Source organism: Medicago sativa, chromosome 1 (genome assembly GCF_051527215.1).
Source record: "Medicago sativa cultivar Bolivia chromosome 1, Bolivia_mono, whole genome shotgun sequence".
Taxonomy (NCBI): Eukaryota; Viridiplantae; Streptophyta; class Magnoliopsida; order Fabales; family Fabaceae; genus Medicago; species Medicago sativa.
In genome coordinates, this window is record NC_140749.1 from 88875893 (window position 1) to 88893668 (window position 17776).

The 17776-nt window shown below is 30.0% G+C and overlaps 1 protein-coding gene across 1 annotated transcript; it reads left to right on the top strand.

The window, feature by feature from the left end:
* Positions 1-10176: 10176 nt before the first annotated feature.
* LOC146958836 (C2H2 type zinc finger transcription factor family) lies at positions 10177-11387 on the top strand. The gene has a single exon (XM_085740346.1). It carries the CDS (start codon positions 10291-10293, stop codon positions 11134-11136), a length of 846 nt encoding a protein of 281 aa, XP_085596472.1. The 5' UTR covers positions 10177-10290; the 3' UTR covers positions 11137-11387.
* The last annotated feature ends 6389 nt before the right edge of the window (positions 11388-17776 follow it).

The window sequence follows — 17776 nt, forward strand, 5'->3', positions numbered from 1 at the left end:
TCACTTTAATAAAAACTGTTTAATTTTTCAAACCAATTTCAGTTCGGTTTAGAACAGGTTTATGAAGGTGAGAAAAACACAAGAAGGGGGGGTTGAATTGTGTTTTGGAAAATTCTTCGTTTCTCCTAAAACTGAACACACTAATCAGAAGCTAAGTGAAACAGCTTCTGAAGTGATAATTAGAATCTACACTCAGCGGAATAAAACAGAGAGAGAGAAGAAGAACGACACAAAACAATTATACTGGTTCCTTCCACAATCCGGAAGTAGTCCAGTCCCCCTTGCACTTCCAAGGAGATTTCACTAAGAGTAATATCTGATTACAATTGCTCAAGCACACCTGCAAGAGACTTCCTTTGCTCAAGCACACTTTGCAAGAGTCTTCCTATGCTCAAGAACACAATCAAGAGACTTCCCTGCTCAAGCACAACTGCAAGAGACTTCTAACTAAACAAAATTACACAGAAAATTGTTTAAGTTTGAACACTTGATATACAATCAGAGGTGCTCACAATACAAATCAGATAGAGACTCAATAACTTAAGAATTTCTAAAATGCAACTTTGAGACACAGAAATTCTAAGTGAATGCAGAACAATTTCAGCAGAGGTTTGACACTTGTAATAATGTTGAGTCTTTCGTTCAGCATTTTCCAAATCTCTAAGTCTTCACTTCTTTATATAGAGGTGTGAAAGAGACGTTGTGAAATTGCCAGCACATCAAAGAGTCGTTGTTGAAGCTTGATCTTTCACCAATGATCTTTTGCCTGATTTGGTTGTTGACCTATGAAGAACCAATTTGAAATCCATTCCTTATCCAAAGGAACATCTATGCAGGCGAAGCCGTATTCTGGAGCTGTTTTTTTGTCTTGTAGCGTGGACACAAAACAGAGTAGTGGAGAAGGTGGTTGTACAGTTCGTACAATAGTACAATGTCAACGCTTTCGTCCAAATTGCAAGCACATGCCTTCAAACACCTTTGAAATGACCGTTGCAAAATTCCACTGATCTTTTGTTGTCCTTTGATGAATTTCGATCCATGACATAGCTCTTGAATCCTTGAATTTCTCAAATTTAGTTGATCTTCAGCTTCTGGTGAAATGACTTCTGATAAGGCAGCTTCTGATGATGCAGCTTCTGATGATACAGCTTCTGATAACGCAGCTTCTGATGATATGGCTTCTGGACCTCTTGTCTTTAGGAGCACTATTCTTCAGAAGCACTTTACTAACTTCAGGAGCGGCTTTACTTCAGGAGCGCTTTTTCTCTTCAGGAGCGAGTTGCCTTCAGGAGCACTAAGCTTCAATTTTGTTGATTCCTTTTGCTTTTTATTTGCTCATTCAGAACCAATAAATGATGTAACTTTTTAATTATGGTCCTGTACACTTGAACAAATATTAGCTAGTCCAATTTACAATTTTTAATACCTTGTTATCATCAAAACTCTTTAAGGTTCATTGTTAAACACATTTTGTTCCAACAATCTCCCCCTTTTTGATGATGACAAACAATAGTATTTAAAATTGATCAATTGTTGTTAATCTAATTAACAAGTTGACTTTGGGGTTCTGAGGTTTGTAAGCTCTAGCTCCCCCTGAGTCTGATAGTCTTTAAGGTGAGGTTTGTAAGCTCCCCCTAAGTTCTATCCAGGTTAATTAAATTCATTTTTTGCACAATAATATCAGAGCTTAAAAAAATTGAAAGAATTGACTTATAGATAAGAATAATGATTCAATTAATTTTATTTGAAATTTGATACTCCCCTTTTTGATACACCGTTTTAAGGTAAAACAAAATGATAGAAATTTTCAAAATTTTCAAATATTATTAATGGGGCTCAGAGCCTTTAAATACTATCACATATACTCCCCCTTTTGTCATTAGCAAAAAGAAAAAAAAAAACAGTTTATAGTTTTTTATCACATAGCCTTTGAAAAACAGTTTATACTTTTGAACCGATTTACTTATTTCTAACCGGTTTCGAACTGTACAATTTTAACCTAGTTTACTTATTTTTAATCGGGTTTTGAACCGGAATATTCTTGAACTGTTTTTCAAACTGAATTTTAGTCATTGTTTTTTTTTTAAAAAAAAAACCCTATTTTTCCGTTACACAGGTGAAAAAATTGATTTTCAATGATTATAATTTATTTGTTTAAAAAAAGTGATTGTGTCTTATTTGTTCAACAACAGATTACACGCAAAAGTTAGAATTAAGCATTATGACTTATTTGTTCAAAAACAGATTATACGCAAAACAGACTATGACTTATTTCAACAAGGCATTTCATTGCTCCCACTTGCTCCAACTAGCTTTCATATTATCACCACAACTTTAATACTTATATGTAACCTATATGTAAGTTCCATGTCAAGTTTAACTAGTATTTTGCAGAAATGCGAAACACAGCTCCTCATATACTTTGATCACAGAGGAACCTTGATTCAAAATCAAAAACTAAGGTGACCAAGCGTCACTAGCATTTCATCTCATGTGCTAAATTGTCTTTTCTCACCATGAAATTTGTTCTGGAAATTTGACATGGAGCATGTGCAAATTATGCACATGAAATTTCGTAATTAGTGAAGAAAGATACAGCTAGAATATTTGGAAGCATATAACCACTAGACTAGAATTAGCTGTCCAGAACAACAATTTACAGCATGCATGAGGAGAGTAAGAAGACAGAGAGAGAAGAGTACGAAAATGAAATTAGATTCGCGGATTATACGAATTGGGGTTAGGGTTCGTCCGAATTGAAACTAGGTTTAGTTAATTGATTTTGTGAATTGGGATCAATTTGAGGCTAGGGTTCTTCATCATTAGGGATGAATTTTGTGAATTTGGGCTTCTGAGTTGTTTTTGTGATATTTTTTATTTTCTTTATGTTTTTGATCTTTTTTTATCATAAAAATAAATGTTTTTGGTGAAACAGTTAGAACCGGTTATTCAATTAAGTTTGGTTAACTGAACTGTTTTATTTCGGTTCATTAGTTTAGTTTAGAACTTGGTATATGATGAAGTTTGTCAGGTATGGTGAAGATGTGGAGTAGGTAGATGGACGCAACGTGTCACAAGTAAGACGAGCTTATATTTGTTGCCGAGAAATTCTTAGATGAATTCTTACCCAACACGTCATTTTTACATCCAACCAATTAAAATCAAACACTTCGTTAAAATAATAAAAAGAATTAATATTAGAATTTTTTCTCATTATTTTTAATATTTCTCTCTCCTTTTTCCACTTTCTTTAACCGACAAGAACCATGTGTCATATTTTTATTGGTTGGGTGTAAGAATAATGTGTTGGGCGAGAGTTCATGCAAGAATATCTATTTTTTGTTGCGTGTCAGTATTCCCCACACATTTTTTATTGCGTCGGTGAAGCAACTACTCTATAGTGTCTCTCTTCCACATTTCCACAGTTCCACACCACGACCACACTCATCTCTTCTCTTACTCTTCACTCTTTTTCACACTTATCACTTTACACGTTTCATTTCTTTGTTTCTTGTGTATAAAAATATCACGTACGCACATACTCTTCTTCGTGCCCGTTTGGTTCAGCTTTGAATATAATTGATTCTGAGAGAATTGATTCTGATAGAATTGATTCTGACAGAATTGATTCTGAGAATATAATTGATTCTGAGAGAATTGATTCTGATAGAATTGATTCTGACAGAATTGATTCTGAGAGAATTGATTTATGTTTGGATACAATTATGTAGAATTGATTAAACAAAATGATTTATGTTTGGATGCAATTATGTAGAATTGCTTTTGAATGTATAATTACTAAAATAGACATAACTAAAGGAGAATTGATAAAGAATGAGAATTGATAAAGAACAATAAAGTAAAATAACATGTTGTAATAATAAAATATACAAATCTATACACGTTGTTCAAAGAGAATTGATTCTAGAAAAGCTAGAAGCTAGGATTTGTAGCTTCGTGGAGAATTGCTTTTGGAGGATAAAAGCAATTCTGAAAAGCTAAACCAAACACGTTGTTTTTGGCTAGAATTGCTTTTGGCACTGTTGAGAATTGATTTTGGGCTAGAATTGCTTCTCAGAAGCCAAACCAAACAGACCCTTCATTTGCCTTTCTTTTTTGGTGAAACCCTTTCAATATTTCCACAAATATATAGTATAGTTCTAGAACTTAGCATATACTATATAATATATAATGCACATGTGTGTTTTCTTTTAAAAAAATGCATGCAAAACATGCAATTTCAATCGAGAAAAATGACCCATTGATCATTCATAGATGATAGTATTGTTAATTATTTGCTTGTGATGTTTTCTTTTCTTAGGACTTAAGAGATAATCCAAAAAAAAGTGGTCATAAGCTAATAAATGACCAAAGATTTCTATTGTTTGCTTAACTTAAAGATTAGAAATTTTAGCCTCTTGTAGTATAAATGTTAGATATTTTGATTTCCTAGTCACAAATAAAAAAGAAGGTCAACATATTTAATATTTAAACATTAAGAGATCAAAATGAACAAAATAACATGTTTTTTTTTAAGGAACCGAAGTGTATAGTGTGTATGTTTTAAATGATTAAAATAAATGATTAAAGAACAACTTAAAACCTAAAATATAAAACCGTAATTTTTTATTTATTTAATCGTTACAATGCTTGAAAAAATAACTAATCACTGCAAAGTATTTTATTGTTTCTTCAAGAGACGCCTGGAAAGTGCTGAACTAGTGTTTGAAAATAGATGCCAAGTTTGCAAGTATGATACTGCATTTTTGAAATGATGAGCTAAATGCCTTTTTTTTTTTTTTCTTTCTGTTAGTGACGTGTAAAATTCTAGATGTATATCTCTTCTCGAATAGTTATTTTTTTCACGGTTATAAGTTTTCATACTGTAGTTATAAAATAGATTTTTTTATGATAATAATTCGATTTTTACCAAATGCTTAGTTTGAAACTATTTTAGACTTCGTGCTTTTTTTTTTGAAAGGATAGACTATATTCGTACATGTAATGCAATATAAATAGAATTCATATGGTAAAAGACCTAAGATATACTCCCTCCGTTTCAAAATGAGTGTCGTTTTAGGTATTTACACACATATTAAGAAATGCAATGATTAAAAGAAAGAGAATGATTATTTTACCAAATTATCCTTATTAACTATTTAATGTTTTTAGGGTGAGGATAAATCTATAATTTCCCTCTTTTCAATATTTAATACGTGTCACATTTATGCTCATTAAAAAGGAAAAATAATATATATATATATATATGGGTTTGCTAGGATAAACCCACTAGATTTTATTAAGGTGTGTTTTAGCAAAAATATAATTAAAAAGTTGTTAAATACACCTTAAGGTGAATGTTGCTAAAACACACCTTCTAAAAAATAAGTGGGTGTATGTTAGCAACTCCTATAGGCATGCTAGGATACACCCACTTATTTTTTTAGAAGGTGTGTTTTAACAAGTTATAACTAAAAAGTAGTTAAATACACCTTAAGGTGTAGCTTGCTAAAACACTCCCACATAAAAACTAGTGGGTGTGTTCTAGCAAATCCCATATATATATATATATATATATATATATATATATATATATATATATATATATATATATATATATATATATATATATATGGGTGGGGATATTTTGACTCCAAGAGTAAGTGTAATATCTTACTCCAAATCTTGACCTTTAATTCCCATATTGGTTAATGACATAGATTAATTGATATGATAGGCTTTAATTCCATTTTCTATTGTAGTCAACACTTATCACCACAAAATAACAAAATAATAAATGTCTTTTAATTGCCTTTTTTTTTTCTTCTTCCATTAATTTTTTTTTGTTTCACGCTAAAAATAATTTTTGAGGGTTAAGAGCAAAACTTAAAAACTCTTTCATGGCAAAAATGTTTATCAGTAAAATACACAAATTTATTTATTTTTTTATGCAATTATTGTAAATGAATTAGATATAAGAAAAGATTAGGGTTGCTTCCTCTATCGTCTTTTTTTTCGTGACAGATTAGTACAAAAATGTGTGTTTACAAAAAACATAAGAAAAGATCAGGATTATAATGAAGAAATAAAAAAAAATGTCGTATAAAAAATAGTAACAGGAGAAGAATAGATATGCAATTCTTTGAATTTTACAATTGTTTTCTTTAAAAAAAATGCAATTTTTTTAGCGTAAAAAACGTAAAGGGAGAAGGAAAAAAATCAATGGGAGAAGAAAAAAAAATTCTTTTAGCGTAAAAAAATATATGCAAATTTTTTTTTCTTATGCAATTTTTTTGAAGAATAGAATGAGTGAATCTTGAAATTTTTATTTCAAGGAAAGGATTTTAATTTAACCCTCAAAAAATATTTAAGCGTGAAACAAAAAAAACAATGGAAGAAGAAAAAAAATCATGCAATTAAAAGACATTTATTGTTTTGTTATTTTATGGTGATAAGTGTTGACTACAATAGAAAATGGAATTAAAACCTATCATATCAATTAATCTAAGCCATTAACCAATATTAGAATTAAAGGTCAAGATTTGGAGTAAGATATTACACTTACTCTTGGAGTCAAAATATCCCCACCCTATATATATATATATATATATATATATATATATATATATATATATATATATATATATATATATATATATATATATATATATATATATATATATATATATTCTCTTTTACAATCAAATCGTGTAAAACTTTTTTCTTCCAATCAAATCACTTCAACAAGTTAAATTTTTAATTTGAATTTAAAATATCTTTACAAATATCTATTGAACATGATTTGTGTGAATTGCGCTGGAAAGATCTACTACTAATAAGCAAAGGTGGCGCGAAGTGAGGTTGGTTTGTGAGTAGTAGATTAGATGTATGTATGTGCCAATCAACGAATCAACGATGAGTGAGTGAAGTGGGCACAGTCAAAGTTGTTTGTGGCTCAAACAACGAAAGCTAATATATTGATCATGATCAAAGCCATGACGTGCAAGGATTTTATACATTTTGGTTTGGCCTTTATCATCGCACGAGGCATCTCTATCTACTTCATATTTTCTTTCTCGTGTTATATAAAAAAAGTGAGTCAATATGTATTTTTTCCTTAAAACAAAATAATCTGAATACAGTCAATTACGTCTTTTTTAGTATACATGGTTCTTTTTGAATCATATTCCAACACTATATACTCTTATACCACAAATTATTCTACTACTATACCAGTCCTTCACTCTACCAACACTAGGTTGGATACGGATGTAAAAGTTATGTTCATGCATCTGTGAGAATTGAAAGGAAATGTTGTGCGATTTTAGCAAATATTTTAAACGTGTTTTTAACTATTTTAAATAGTACTACTTCTTAAAATATCTTTAAGATATTAAAATTTAGATTTTTTTTTTTAAGAGGACCATAAAAATTAGAAAGATTTATTTAATAAATTGAACGACATTATCATAAAAATTAAAATACTTGAATTCAGAAAAAGTTAGTACGAATGCTCTTGTCATTAGATTCAGCAAAAAGGCAGTCAGCACAATATTATATTATTTAATATTCCCTAAAAAAAAACAATATATTATTTATATATTTTATTTAATACATGATTTTATTTCATAAATTTGAAGTAGAATTTATTAAATTCTACAAGTCTAATTTCTTATTTGATGAAATTTGAAAATAAAGAATATATATGTTTTGAAAAACGTGAGAAGATACTTTATTTATAATTTTTTCACCAAAATAATCTTTTAATAATAAAAAAATGTTCGATAGTTCATTGAGTCATAAAGGGTTCATAAAGCCTACTTCAACTTGGCAATGCATATACCGTTAGATTGAAGACCTTCATCCGAAAACACACTTGATATTTTACATTTGTGTTGTGTATATAATTTTTTTATGTGGTATTTGTTTTAATGTCTACAAATACAAAATAAAATAGATCAAAGAAAGTCTCAAAAGAGATGATGACAATTAAATGTATGAAAATCTCTGGAATATGATGTAAAACGAACTTGCAAGGAAAAAATATAAGACTTTGTTGACAATATAAAAGTTTTTCTTTAATAGTTTAAATAAAAATTGGATTACATTCAATGTTTCAAAAGATCAAAATATATATATCATTTATTATCCAAAATGTTATCAAAGAAAAAAATTAAAACATTTAATTTTGAGATTACCAATAAAAACTAGATGTACGTTAGACACGTTTTAAGAGCAAAAAATTCATTTAACATGGACAGCAAAAAAACATATTTATTTAACATATTCAATTACCATTTATCAACCAATAAAATCGAATATTATTAAGGAAAAATTAAAATCATTCGAAGAATAAACGGTAGTAAATAGCATTTTCATGATTTGGTTATCATCAACAAATGAAATAAAAAACTTCAATCACTCTTGTGAACTAGTCAGGCAGGATATTTTAGTTGACATTTGACATTTGTAAGACCAAGCTGGCAATGATGAGAGGCACAGCCCAAGATTCACACGTTTTATAGTTCTAATTAATAATCCCAAATTCTTGACTGAAAATCCCAGTTACACCGTTTAACAGTAATATAGAAATATTCAAAAAGAGAAGAATGAATTCAAAAAGAAAGGAATGAATAAAACCTTTACACTACAGCAAATTATTATTTATTTTTATGAAAAAAAAAAACCGTGTTATACTTGTACCAAAAAAATACCGTATGACAAACGGACTAAGAAACGAAAATTCTGATTGGCACAGCCACGTCGATACATATCCATCCACACCTGTCATTATTCCTCTAATTTTTATCAGTTGATAACAAAAACAAAAATGTTTTATTAACAACCAATTTTTTTTGTTTAGCCTAGCTAGAAATTAAAGTGAATAAGTTTGAGGTATCTTTGAATCATAACCCTAACAATTAAGTTAAGCTCAAGAACTATTAACAATCAGTTTTCCTTATACATGCCACATATAGTTTTTTGTTGTGGTGCCCGGAGTTTGAACCTCGAACATTGCATATATTATGCATTGTCCATGCCAACTGAGTTAAGTTCACGAAAACATGTCACCTATAGTTAAGCATATGTAGAAGTATAGTTAACTCTATTGAATAAATTTTGTCTTGAAAAGATAAGATTTCAAATTTCTAGAATATTGAATGCACAATTTGCAACAAAATATTTCTATATTTAGCTTCTTAACTTGTGCCTTGAGGGCACAAGATAACATTTCCCTTAATTTATTTAGACTTATAATTCAAATTGCGGTTAATGGTTTTTTTAAGTAAAATTGCGGTTAATCATATAATCGAGTCAATCACAATTTTGATTCTATTGAAATAAACATACATTCAACTGAATTAATCAATTTTTAATGTGATTCATCATATACCACCACGAGTATGAAGAACATATGTTCAAATATAATTTTAATCCATTCTTTTATTTGAGCAAATATTCAAATTATTCCTAGTTTTCGTAAGTTATTTTATTCAGATTCAAATCCTTGAAAATTTAATAATTATTGCTTTTAATCTTTATTCGAAACCATCCATAACATTAAAGATTAAAAACATCATTTATTAAAAGCAAAATTCAATAGTATAATATAATTGTGTTGATTAAAATCATAATTAAACAAGATAATTGTCTAAGTAACAGTGCATGGAACTAGTCCTCTAATAACATTAATTCGAACAAGTCTTTATGAGTATATATACACTCACATAAAAAGCAAAATATTGAATAAATTTTTGAATGGTTTTTGAAATAATTAGTAAAAATGAAAAGGGAGTAAAATGAAGATTTTGTGATCATATTCCCACTGCTCTTACCAAAACCATTACCTTTGTGTTGTGTTGTGTGGGGGTTAATGGTAAGTAATTAGTAATTTTCTACTAGTAGTAGTTCAGACATACATCACTGATGACATGATACACCTAGAAAGAGAGAGAAAAGGGAAAGGTAGCGCAGACGTATCACGTAGTAGCAAGTAAAGCAAAGGCATAGCATAGGCATTAACATAACTAGTTTTGATTTGACTTTGAAAAAGTCATTCATCCAATTCATTAGTTGACCGACTTCACTCTCTTTTTCCCCCTCACCAAGTCACCAACTCAATCACTTCACTTCTTCCCCCCCTATATAAACCCCTTTACCCTCTCCACTTTATCATTCATTCATCACTCAACACACAACACAACAACACTACCCAACCTACACACAACTCATTTTCTATCCTCAGCCAACATACTTAACCACCTCAATTAATCATTTGATTATTGCTTAATGGCCGCTTTAGAGTTACAAGCTTTGAATTCTTCTCCAACAGGAGCTACTATTCCATTCCCACGCTTCAAACAACAACAAGAAAATCAAGAGATTCATGAACGTGAGTCTTTGGTCAAAAAGAAACGATCAAAACGGCCGCGTATTGGTAACCCACCCACTGAAGAAGAATATCTCGCTCTCTGTCTCATCATGCTCTCTCAAAGCAACAACAACGAAAAAATCAACATCTCTGAATCTCATCATCAAATTGAATCATCATCTTCACAACAACAACCGTTGCAGTCGCCGCCATCACCGGTGAAGCTGAATCACCGGTGCAGTGTTTGTAACAAAGCTTTCCCATCTTATCAAGCACTTGGTGGTCACAAAGCCAGCCACCGTAAATCTTCATCAGAAAACCAATCCACCGCCGTCAACGAGACAGTCTCTGTTTCCGTGTCAACGGTCACCGGTAAGATGCACGAGTGTTCCATTTGTCACAAGAGTTTTCCTACCGGTCAAGCTCTTGGTGGACACAAACGATGTCACTATGAAGGAGTCATCAACAACAACAACCACAATCATAACAACAGTAACAGCAACGTCAATAACAGCAGTGGAATCACAGTCTCCGACGGCGGCGCCGCGTCTTCCTCCATCAGCCACCGTGGATTTGACCTCAATTTACCAGCGCCTCTCACTGAATTCTGGTCTCCGGTTGGATTCGGTGGTGCAGATTCCAAGAAGAACAAGGTTAATGTTAATCTCGCCGGAATCAATGAACAAGAAGTGGAAAGTCCGTTGCCCGTAACCGCTAAAAGGCCGCGTTTGTTTTCCGGTGAAGACAATGATGAAACGGTGTAGCTTTATTAACACACCATTATTTTATTTTTTAAATTGGGGGTTGAATTTGTTGCTTATTAGTGCAGTGAATATGAATCGCACATATTCTTCTAGTCCACACTAGCTAGCTAGTTTTCATTTCTTGTTTTTATTTTAATTTTTAATTGGATTAGGGTAATTGGGAGGATTAGGTTCAGATTTTGTTTCTACTTCTCAGTTAACTCTATCTGTACAGACAAAATTTGTTGATTGCTTTTGGAATCTTTTACTTCGTACTCATCCATTCAATCTAACAATTTGTTTATTATACTTTTACATTATCCATTCAATTGTCATTCACTTTTAATCTTCACTTTGAAAAAACTAAATCACTATTTTGATTACATTACTGATTATAGATTTTTGGAAGAGATTTTTGATTAGAGACTTCTTTTATATTATATGTGTAAGAAAAAATATGGCATTAAATTACCTTTTCTTGGTAGTGGCCGGGATTTAAACTCCAGACTTTGCATATTTTTATGCATTGTCTGACTCACCTTGATTAAATGTCATTGACTTCTTGGTCGCAATACTCCACCCTCATTACATTTTGTGCACACACATGATAATATGAAATTCCTCTGCTTCAAAAAATAAAATTTGATTATTTCAACAAACTTTCTCATATTTGTAAAGATTACTAATTTACTAGCATTACAAATTGTAAAAGACTTGGAATCTTCGATCTTCCGAAAAAATGTAATGGAAAAATGAATTTAAATTATGTTAAATGTTAAATTTTACATTTCTAAAACTTATGATATGCACATCATTACATTTCAAAAGAATAAATTACATTACCCCTTCAAAAAAGAAGAAGAATAAATTACATTAGTTTAATTATAATTGTAAATACATACTTTATAATTGTAAATACATACTTTTATGACTTTTAAAATCTTTATTATTGAACTCAAATACTCATCTTAATAATGTATAAAAATTATCAAATTCTTTTATTCAATGCATATCGACATTCTCAGAAATGGTTGTACAATCAATTTAATTCTTATAAACTTTATCAAATTCTTTTATTCAATGCATATCGAAACCAGTATTAGTATATCCTAAACAATGCTGCATATATATTTTATGTAAAATATATCTGGTTGTATACTTAACCCTAATAAGATTAATTGGATTGGGTCAGTCTTTCTCACATAAAATAATCAAAATGGTGAGGGGTTTTCTTTGGACCCAAAACATCCACTGCATGCCGCGTGAACAACGCAGGGACACAAGGAAAGGAAATGTGCATGTTTAATTGTTCTTTTGAAAGTCATTTTGACAGCTTAAATGATCTGTCTCCAACACTAATGAGCTTATAATTATAGTTTTGGAGTAGGCTTACTAACACTAACTTATATCCACTCATATATTTTAAAGTGAAATTAAAAAATTAGAGGACAAACAAAAAACATAGTACTTATGAAGGGCTACATTACACATACTAATTAGTTGTGAAGTGCCATCTTAGGATAATGGGTAAGGTGGGTTGAACCGAAACCTTCCCATGTGGTTCCTGCCTTTAATGCACATGTTGGTATCATTATACCGAATTTACAACCGCTTTATCTTGTGGCTAAGGACGCTTGTTATTGGGTTGGCAAATCTATCTACCCACTAATACTACCAAGTCTTTGTATGTATCCACCACTATCCAGAATCTTGTATTTTCGACTGTAGATAATTTAGATTTGCAACAGAAAAATCACCCCCAAACTCTACTTTCTAATTTGTGTCATTAATATAAAAATATTGAGGATTGGACTTAGGGTAGGTCCAAATAGATAACCAAGACAAAGCTCAATTTAATTAGAAAAATATTTAATTTAATAGTTGTACACTGTGACTGTAAAACCGTTTTACCGCTATTTTTTCATGCCACACAATCAATTTAAAGTAAAGGATATTAAAGATAAACAATTAACAATTAACTTTAATACTTTAAATTGCTCTTTCATTCTTAAAAGGATTTGTTATTTTATTTTGTTTCTGTTATGCCATTTGATTGTTCAATTCTCCATAACTTATGACTTATTTAAATAGAGGCACGCCAATTCACAACAAAGTAAGCTAGAGACACGCATTTCTCATGAATAATTAATTCTAGTAGTTTCTTAAGATAAGTTTGAATAAAATTATTCTATCTTGGATATATTATTATTGTAACCTTAAATATTAATGATAACCGTTAATTGTTTGTCTTTAATATCTTTTGAGTCAAGGATAAGAAAAAAACATAAATTTTTAAGTTTAGGGGGCATTTTGCACATAAGTGCAAAACTTCAGGGGGGGTATTTGCAAAACGTCATGTTGACTAACAGAAAAATTTGACGGAGGGGGTAAATTGATTAACGTTGTGCAATTCCAGGGGGGTAATTATCGTTTTGTTAATTTCAGGAGGGTAATTGACGAAACTTACAATTTCAGAGGGGTAATTGCCTATTTCCTCAATTTACGTAAGTTCTAACGCTTTCATACATTTCTAAAATATTTAGTAGGACCGTATAAATTTTACACAATAAGAGGGGTTAAAAAGATAACGTCGGTGGAATGTTGCTAACACTGATTCATTCATTCATCCATTAACTATTAGGAAGATTGCCGTAAGCTAAGAAAGTTTATCGACGTTTTACTATAACTATTAGAATTTAGAAGTATATTATTATTAGTATTATGACCTAATAAGTTCAAATAATAGGTAATTTAGTTTATTCGATTACTTAATTAGTAATCTGTTTGCCAGAGTGGCTCCTTTTTACACTATGAAGGAATGAGTGCAACAAATGTACTCTTTCTAGTATATATTCTCGTGACCGAGTTTCATTTGGCAAGACGTGTGGGGAATGCTTTAACGTGGTACTCTCTACTAATAATGCATATTCATTCAACTAATTAAGTAAGCTAGGTACGTTAATTGAGTTGTGAACAACTTTAATTTCCAAATTTTTGAATGCGAAAGTAGCCTTATACGCGTTAATGTGCAATGTGGCTATATTACAAACCATATGATTAAGAGGTTGTGACTTGAAGGAGTCTGAAATTCTATTATGCTATGCGTGTCGTGTTGTCAAAGTCGGTTCCTCCAAACACGGTAGTGTTTGTGTTTGCTAACATTTTTTATACTCTTATGTACTTTGTCCAAATACATATCCATAGTTGCCACTCCCTTAAATAACTTAATTTACATCAAAATTAATTAATTGTAATGGAATGTCCTTCATTGTTTCTATCGTTTATCCCTTTTTATGAAAGACCTTCATTGTTTATTGAAGTTGCATGTGTTTGTTTGCAACTTAAAAGCATATTTTAAATAAACATATTTAAATTAGTAATCATACCGGTATTGAAATAGACTAGCGAGTTGATAAACTATTAAGATTAAACTCCATTTTAATATTTAACATGTGATATCGTATTTCCATTTTAGTTTAGAATGATATGTTTAAATATAAGAAAATCAACGTAGATTAAAAAACAGAAATTACCGATTAAGTCAGTAAATTAAAAAAATTATTCAAAGATAAAATCAATAAAATCACATATAATAATAGTAAAAAATAGGGTTAATTATGTTTCTAGTCCCTATAAAATAGCGACCTTGTAAGTTTAGTCCCTACTTAATTTTAATAGCATTTTTAGTCCCTAATTTTGTTTTTCTGCACTGAGTATTAGTCCCTACTCAATTCAAATTTGTTTAATTTATGCTTAAACTCTTAAATTTTTGAACAATTTTTTGCAGACATGTTTAGAACATTACTAAAAGTTCGTCCGCAAAAAATTATCGCAAAATTTGATTTCTACATCCAGATTTTATTACTTTTTATCTTTAACTTTTGTCGTTTTAAAAAATTCATATTTAATTCATTTCATGTCTGAAAATTCTAAATTTTAGTAAACGAACCTTTCATAGTGTTCTAATCTTGTCTCAAAAAAATCGTTCAAAAATTTAAGAGTTTAAGGATAATTAATCAAACTTTGTTTTAGCAGGGACTAAAATTATAAGTAAATTTTTTTTTATAGGGACTAAAAATGCTATTAAAATTAAGTAGGGACTAAACTTACAAGGTCGCTATTTTATAGGGACTAGAAACATAGTTAACCCTAAAAAATATTATTCATATACATTTAAGTAGATCGATTTGAGAGGTCTAAAAAGACTTTTCTAAACAATTTGAGATCTAACTTGTTTCGTCGAATAGGCTTCTAATAAAGCCTTCCTTATTTAGGAAAATTTCTGGCTTAGCTTAGTCCTGATGTAGAGTAAGCCGTATGCCCGTATTGATTAATTGTCTATCATATTTCCATCCCTAACCACACATTAAAAGTATATGATTGATTTTGGCCAAGGCTACAAAAAATAACTGGTAGCTAAAAAACAGAAGGACAAAAAAATACATCCACACTTAAATTTGAGTTAGCCAACTCTCCCTTGCTGTCTACATTACAAATATGCATTTTTTTTTATGGACGAAATGATAATAATTATTGAAAATCTATATACAAAAATGGAAGAATTAGAATGCAAGCCTCAATCACGACTTCGACCTAGTAGACATTTTTACAGCTTGAGTTAAGACATATGGACTAAGCGTTTGGTGTACGGTGTAGCGGATCGATAATTTAATCTTCAAGCTATTCACATTAAACCTGTAAGATATCATGATACCTTTAATTAATTTGTTTCTCTCATAAAACTGCTATAAACTATACTGTGTGTGTCTATATATATATATATATATATATATATATATATATATATATATATATATATATATATGCAAGTTAACAAGCTGCACCTACTATATATTTACCAAAACACTCATGTTTTTCTATTATAAACAAATATTATTTATGCTATTTACAAAAATGTCATTTTAATTAAAATAAAGTTTAATAAAGACAAAATGGTGTTTTAGTAAAGTACAAGTAGGTGCAGCTTGTTAACTTGCACCTTAGTGTTTTTAAGTGGGTGCAAGTTAACAACCCCCTATATATATATATATATATATATATATATATATATATATATATATATATATATATATATATATATATATTATCTGGCCACCTTTGTATATGAGGCAGTGAAAGTTCAATTCTATATAAAAAATAGGTAGCAACAGATCAGCATTTTATGGCAAAATATATCCATTAAACCAAACATTACTGTTCAATCAAAAACTATTTACTATCTGGGGGTTTCAATGGATATATTTTGATTATATCCAAGTGGATGTTCATTAGGCCTACTTGTTTGCAAGTGGCATATATAACCAAATAAAGTTAGGTCAATTAAGACGATTAGGAAGTTTAATGAAGTATGTAGTCTACATCACACATTTTCGGTTCATTATCAATTTACCATCCCCTATGTGCCCACCTTGATTTTGTTTAAAAAAAATACAACCCTTACTTTTATTTAAAGATGATACCGGTAGCAGTTTTATATTTCAATTAGATTTGATTTAATTTATTCAGATTTGTTGCTCCGCTGAAATGAAAATTAGGAAATTAGGTGCTGGAGCATCCTCAAGTGGTCAGTAGTTTGGATTGTAAGACCGAATCAGTTATAGGTAAGAGTTTTTCTGTATTTTCTGTTCTTCAACTCACATTCACACGTACTATTATTTATGTGCAAAAAATATAATAGGAACAGGGGCGGATATGGACTCACAATATTAGTGGGGCAAAAAAATTATGTCAAATAATTAAATAATACTAAATTTAATAAAGACGTTACAAGAGATCAATCAAATGCTCTAACAGAATACCCGTGCATAGGGACGGTTTAGCGTGTTGCACTCTTTTTTTGGAAGCAAGTCGCAATTGCGTAGAAAGTATATAAAAAAAAATATCTTTGTATTGATATATGAATAAAAATATAAACATATGCACAAGTTGTACAAAACATTATTTCTGTATTAAATACGAGTAAAAATATAGACATGTGTATAAATTAAAAAAAACTCCGTATTAACATATAAGTTAAAGTATAGACAATGCATAAAATATGCAAGGTCCGGGGTTCGAATCCCGACCACCACAAAGAGAAAAAAAAGTTAAAGTATAAACACATGTAAGAATTATAAAAAATAGCCCTCTTACTAATATACGAGTAAAAATACAGACAAGTGTATATATTAAAAAAAAAGATTCATGTATTAATATATGAGTAAAAATATAGACACATGTATAAACATAAAAGATGTATGTATTAATATATGAGTAAAACTATAAAGAAAACTAATAAAAAAAGTATTAAAAATTTTTTTTGGTGTGGCACTTGCCACACCAGGCCCTGGCCAAATCCGTCCCTGAATAGGAAGAATATAAAACTTAGTTTTGTTCAAGGTTTGTCTAATTTTTTTTATTTTGTTTAGTTAAGTAGCAAAGTGACTAGACATTAACCTCTTAAGATGAATAAGTGGGGTTTGGGTTTGAACTCCAACCTCTACGCCTTATCAACTGAGTTACACTTACGAGAGGACGATTTATTTTACATTTTACTTGTTTAATTTATTTTTTTCCGACAACATTTTGCATGTATATTGTTTAGTCAAATAAATAAAAACTTAATGGATTATTTTATAATTAGGAATTAAACGTGGTATCT

What these genes read in the sequence shown, in the direction of transcription:
- LOC146958836 (XM_085740346.1), top strand. Translation starts at nt 10,291, where the DNA reads ATGGCCGCTTTAGAGTTACAAGCTTTGAATTCTTCTCCAACAGGAGCT.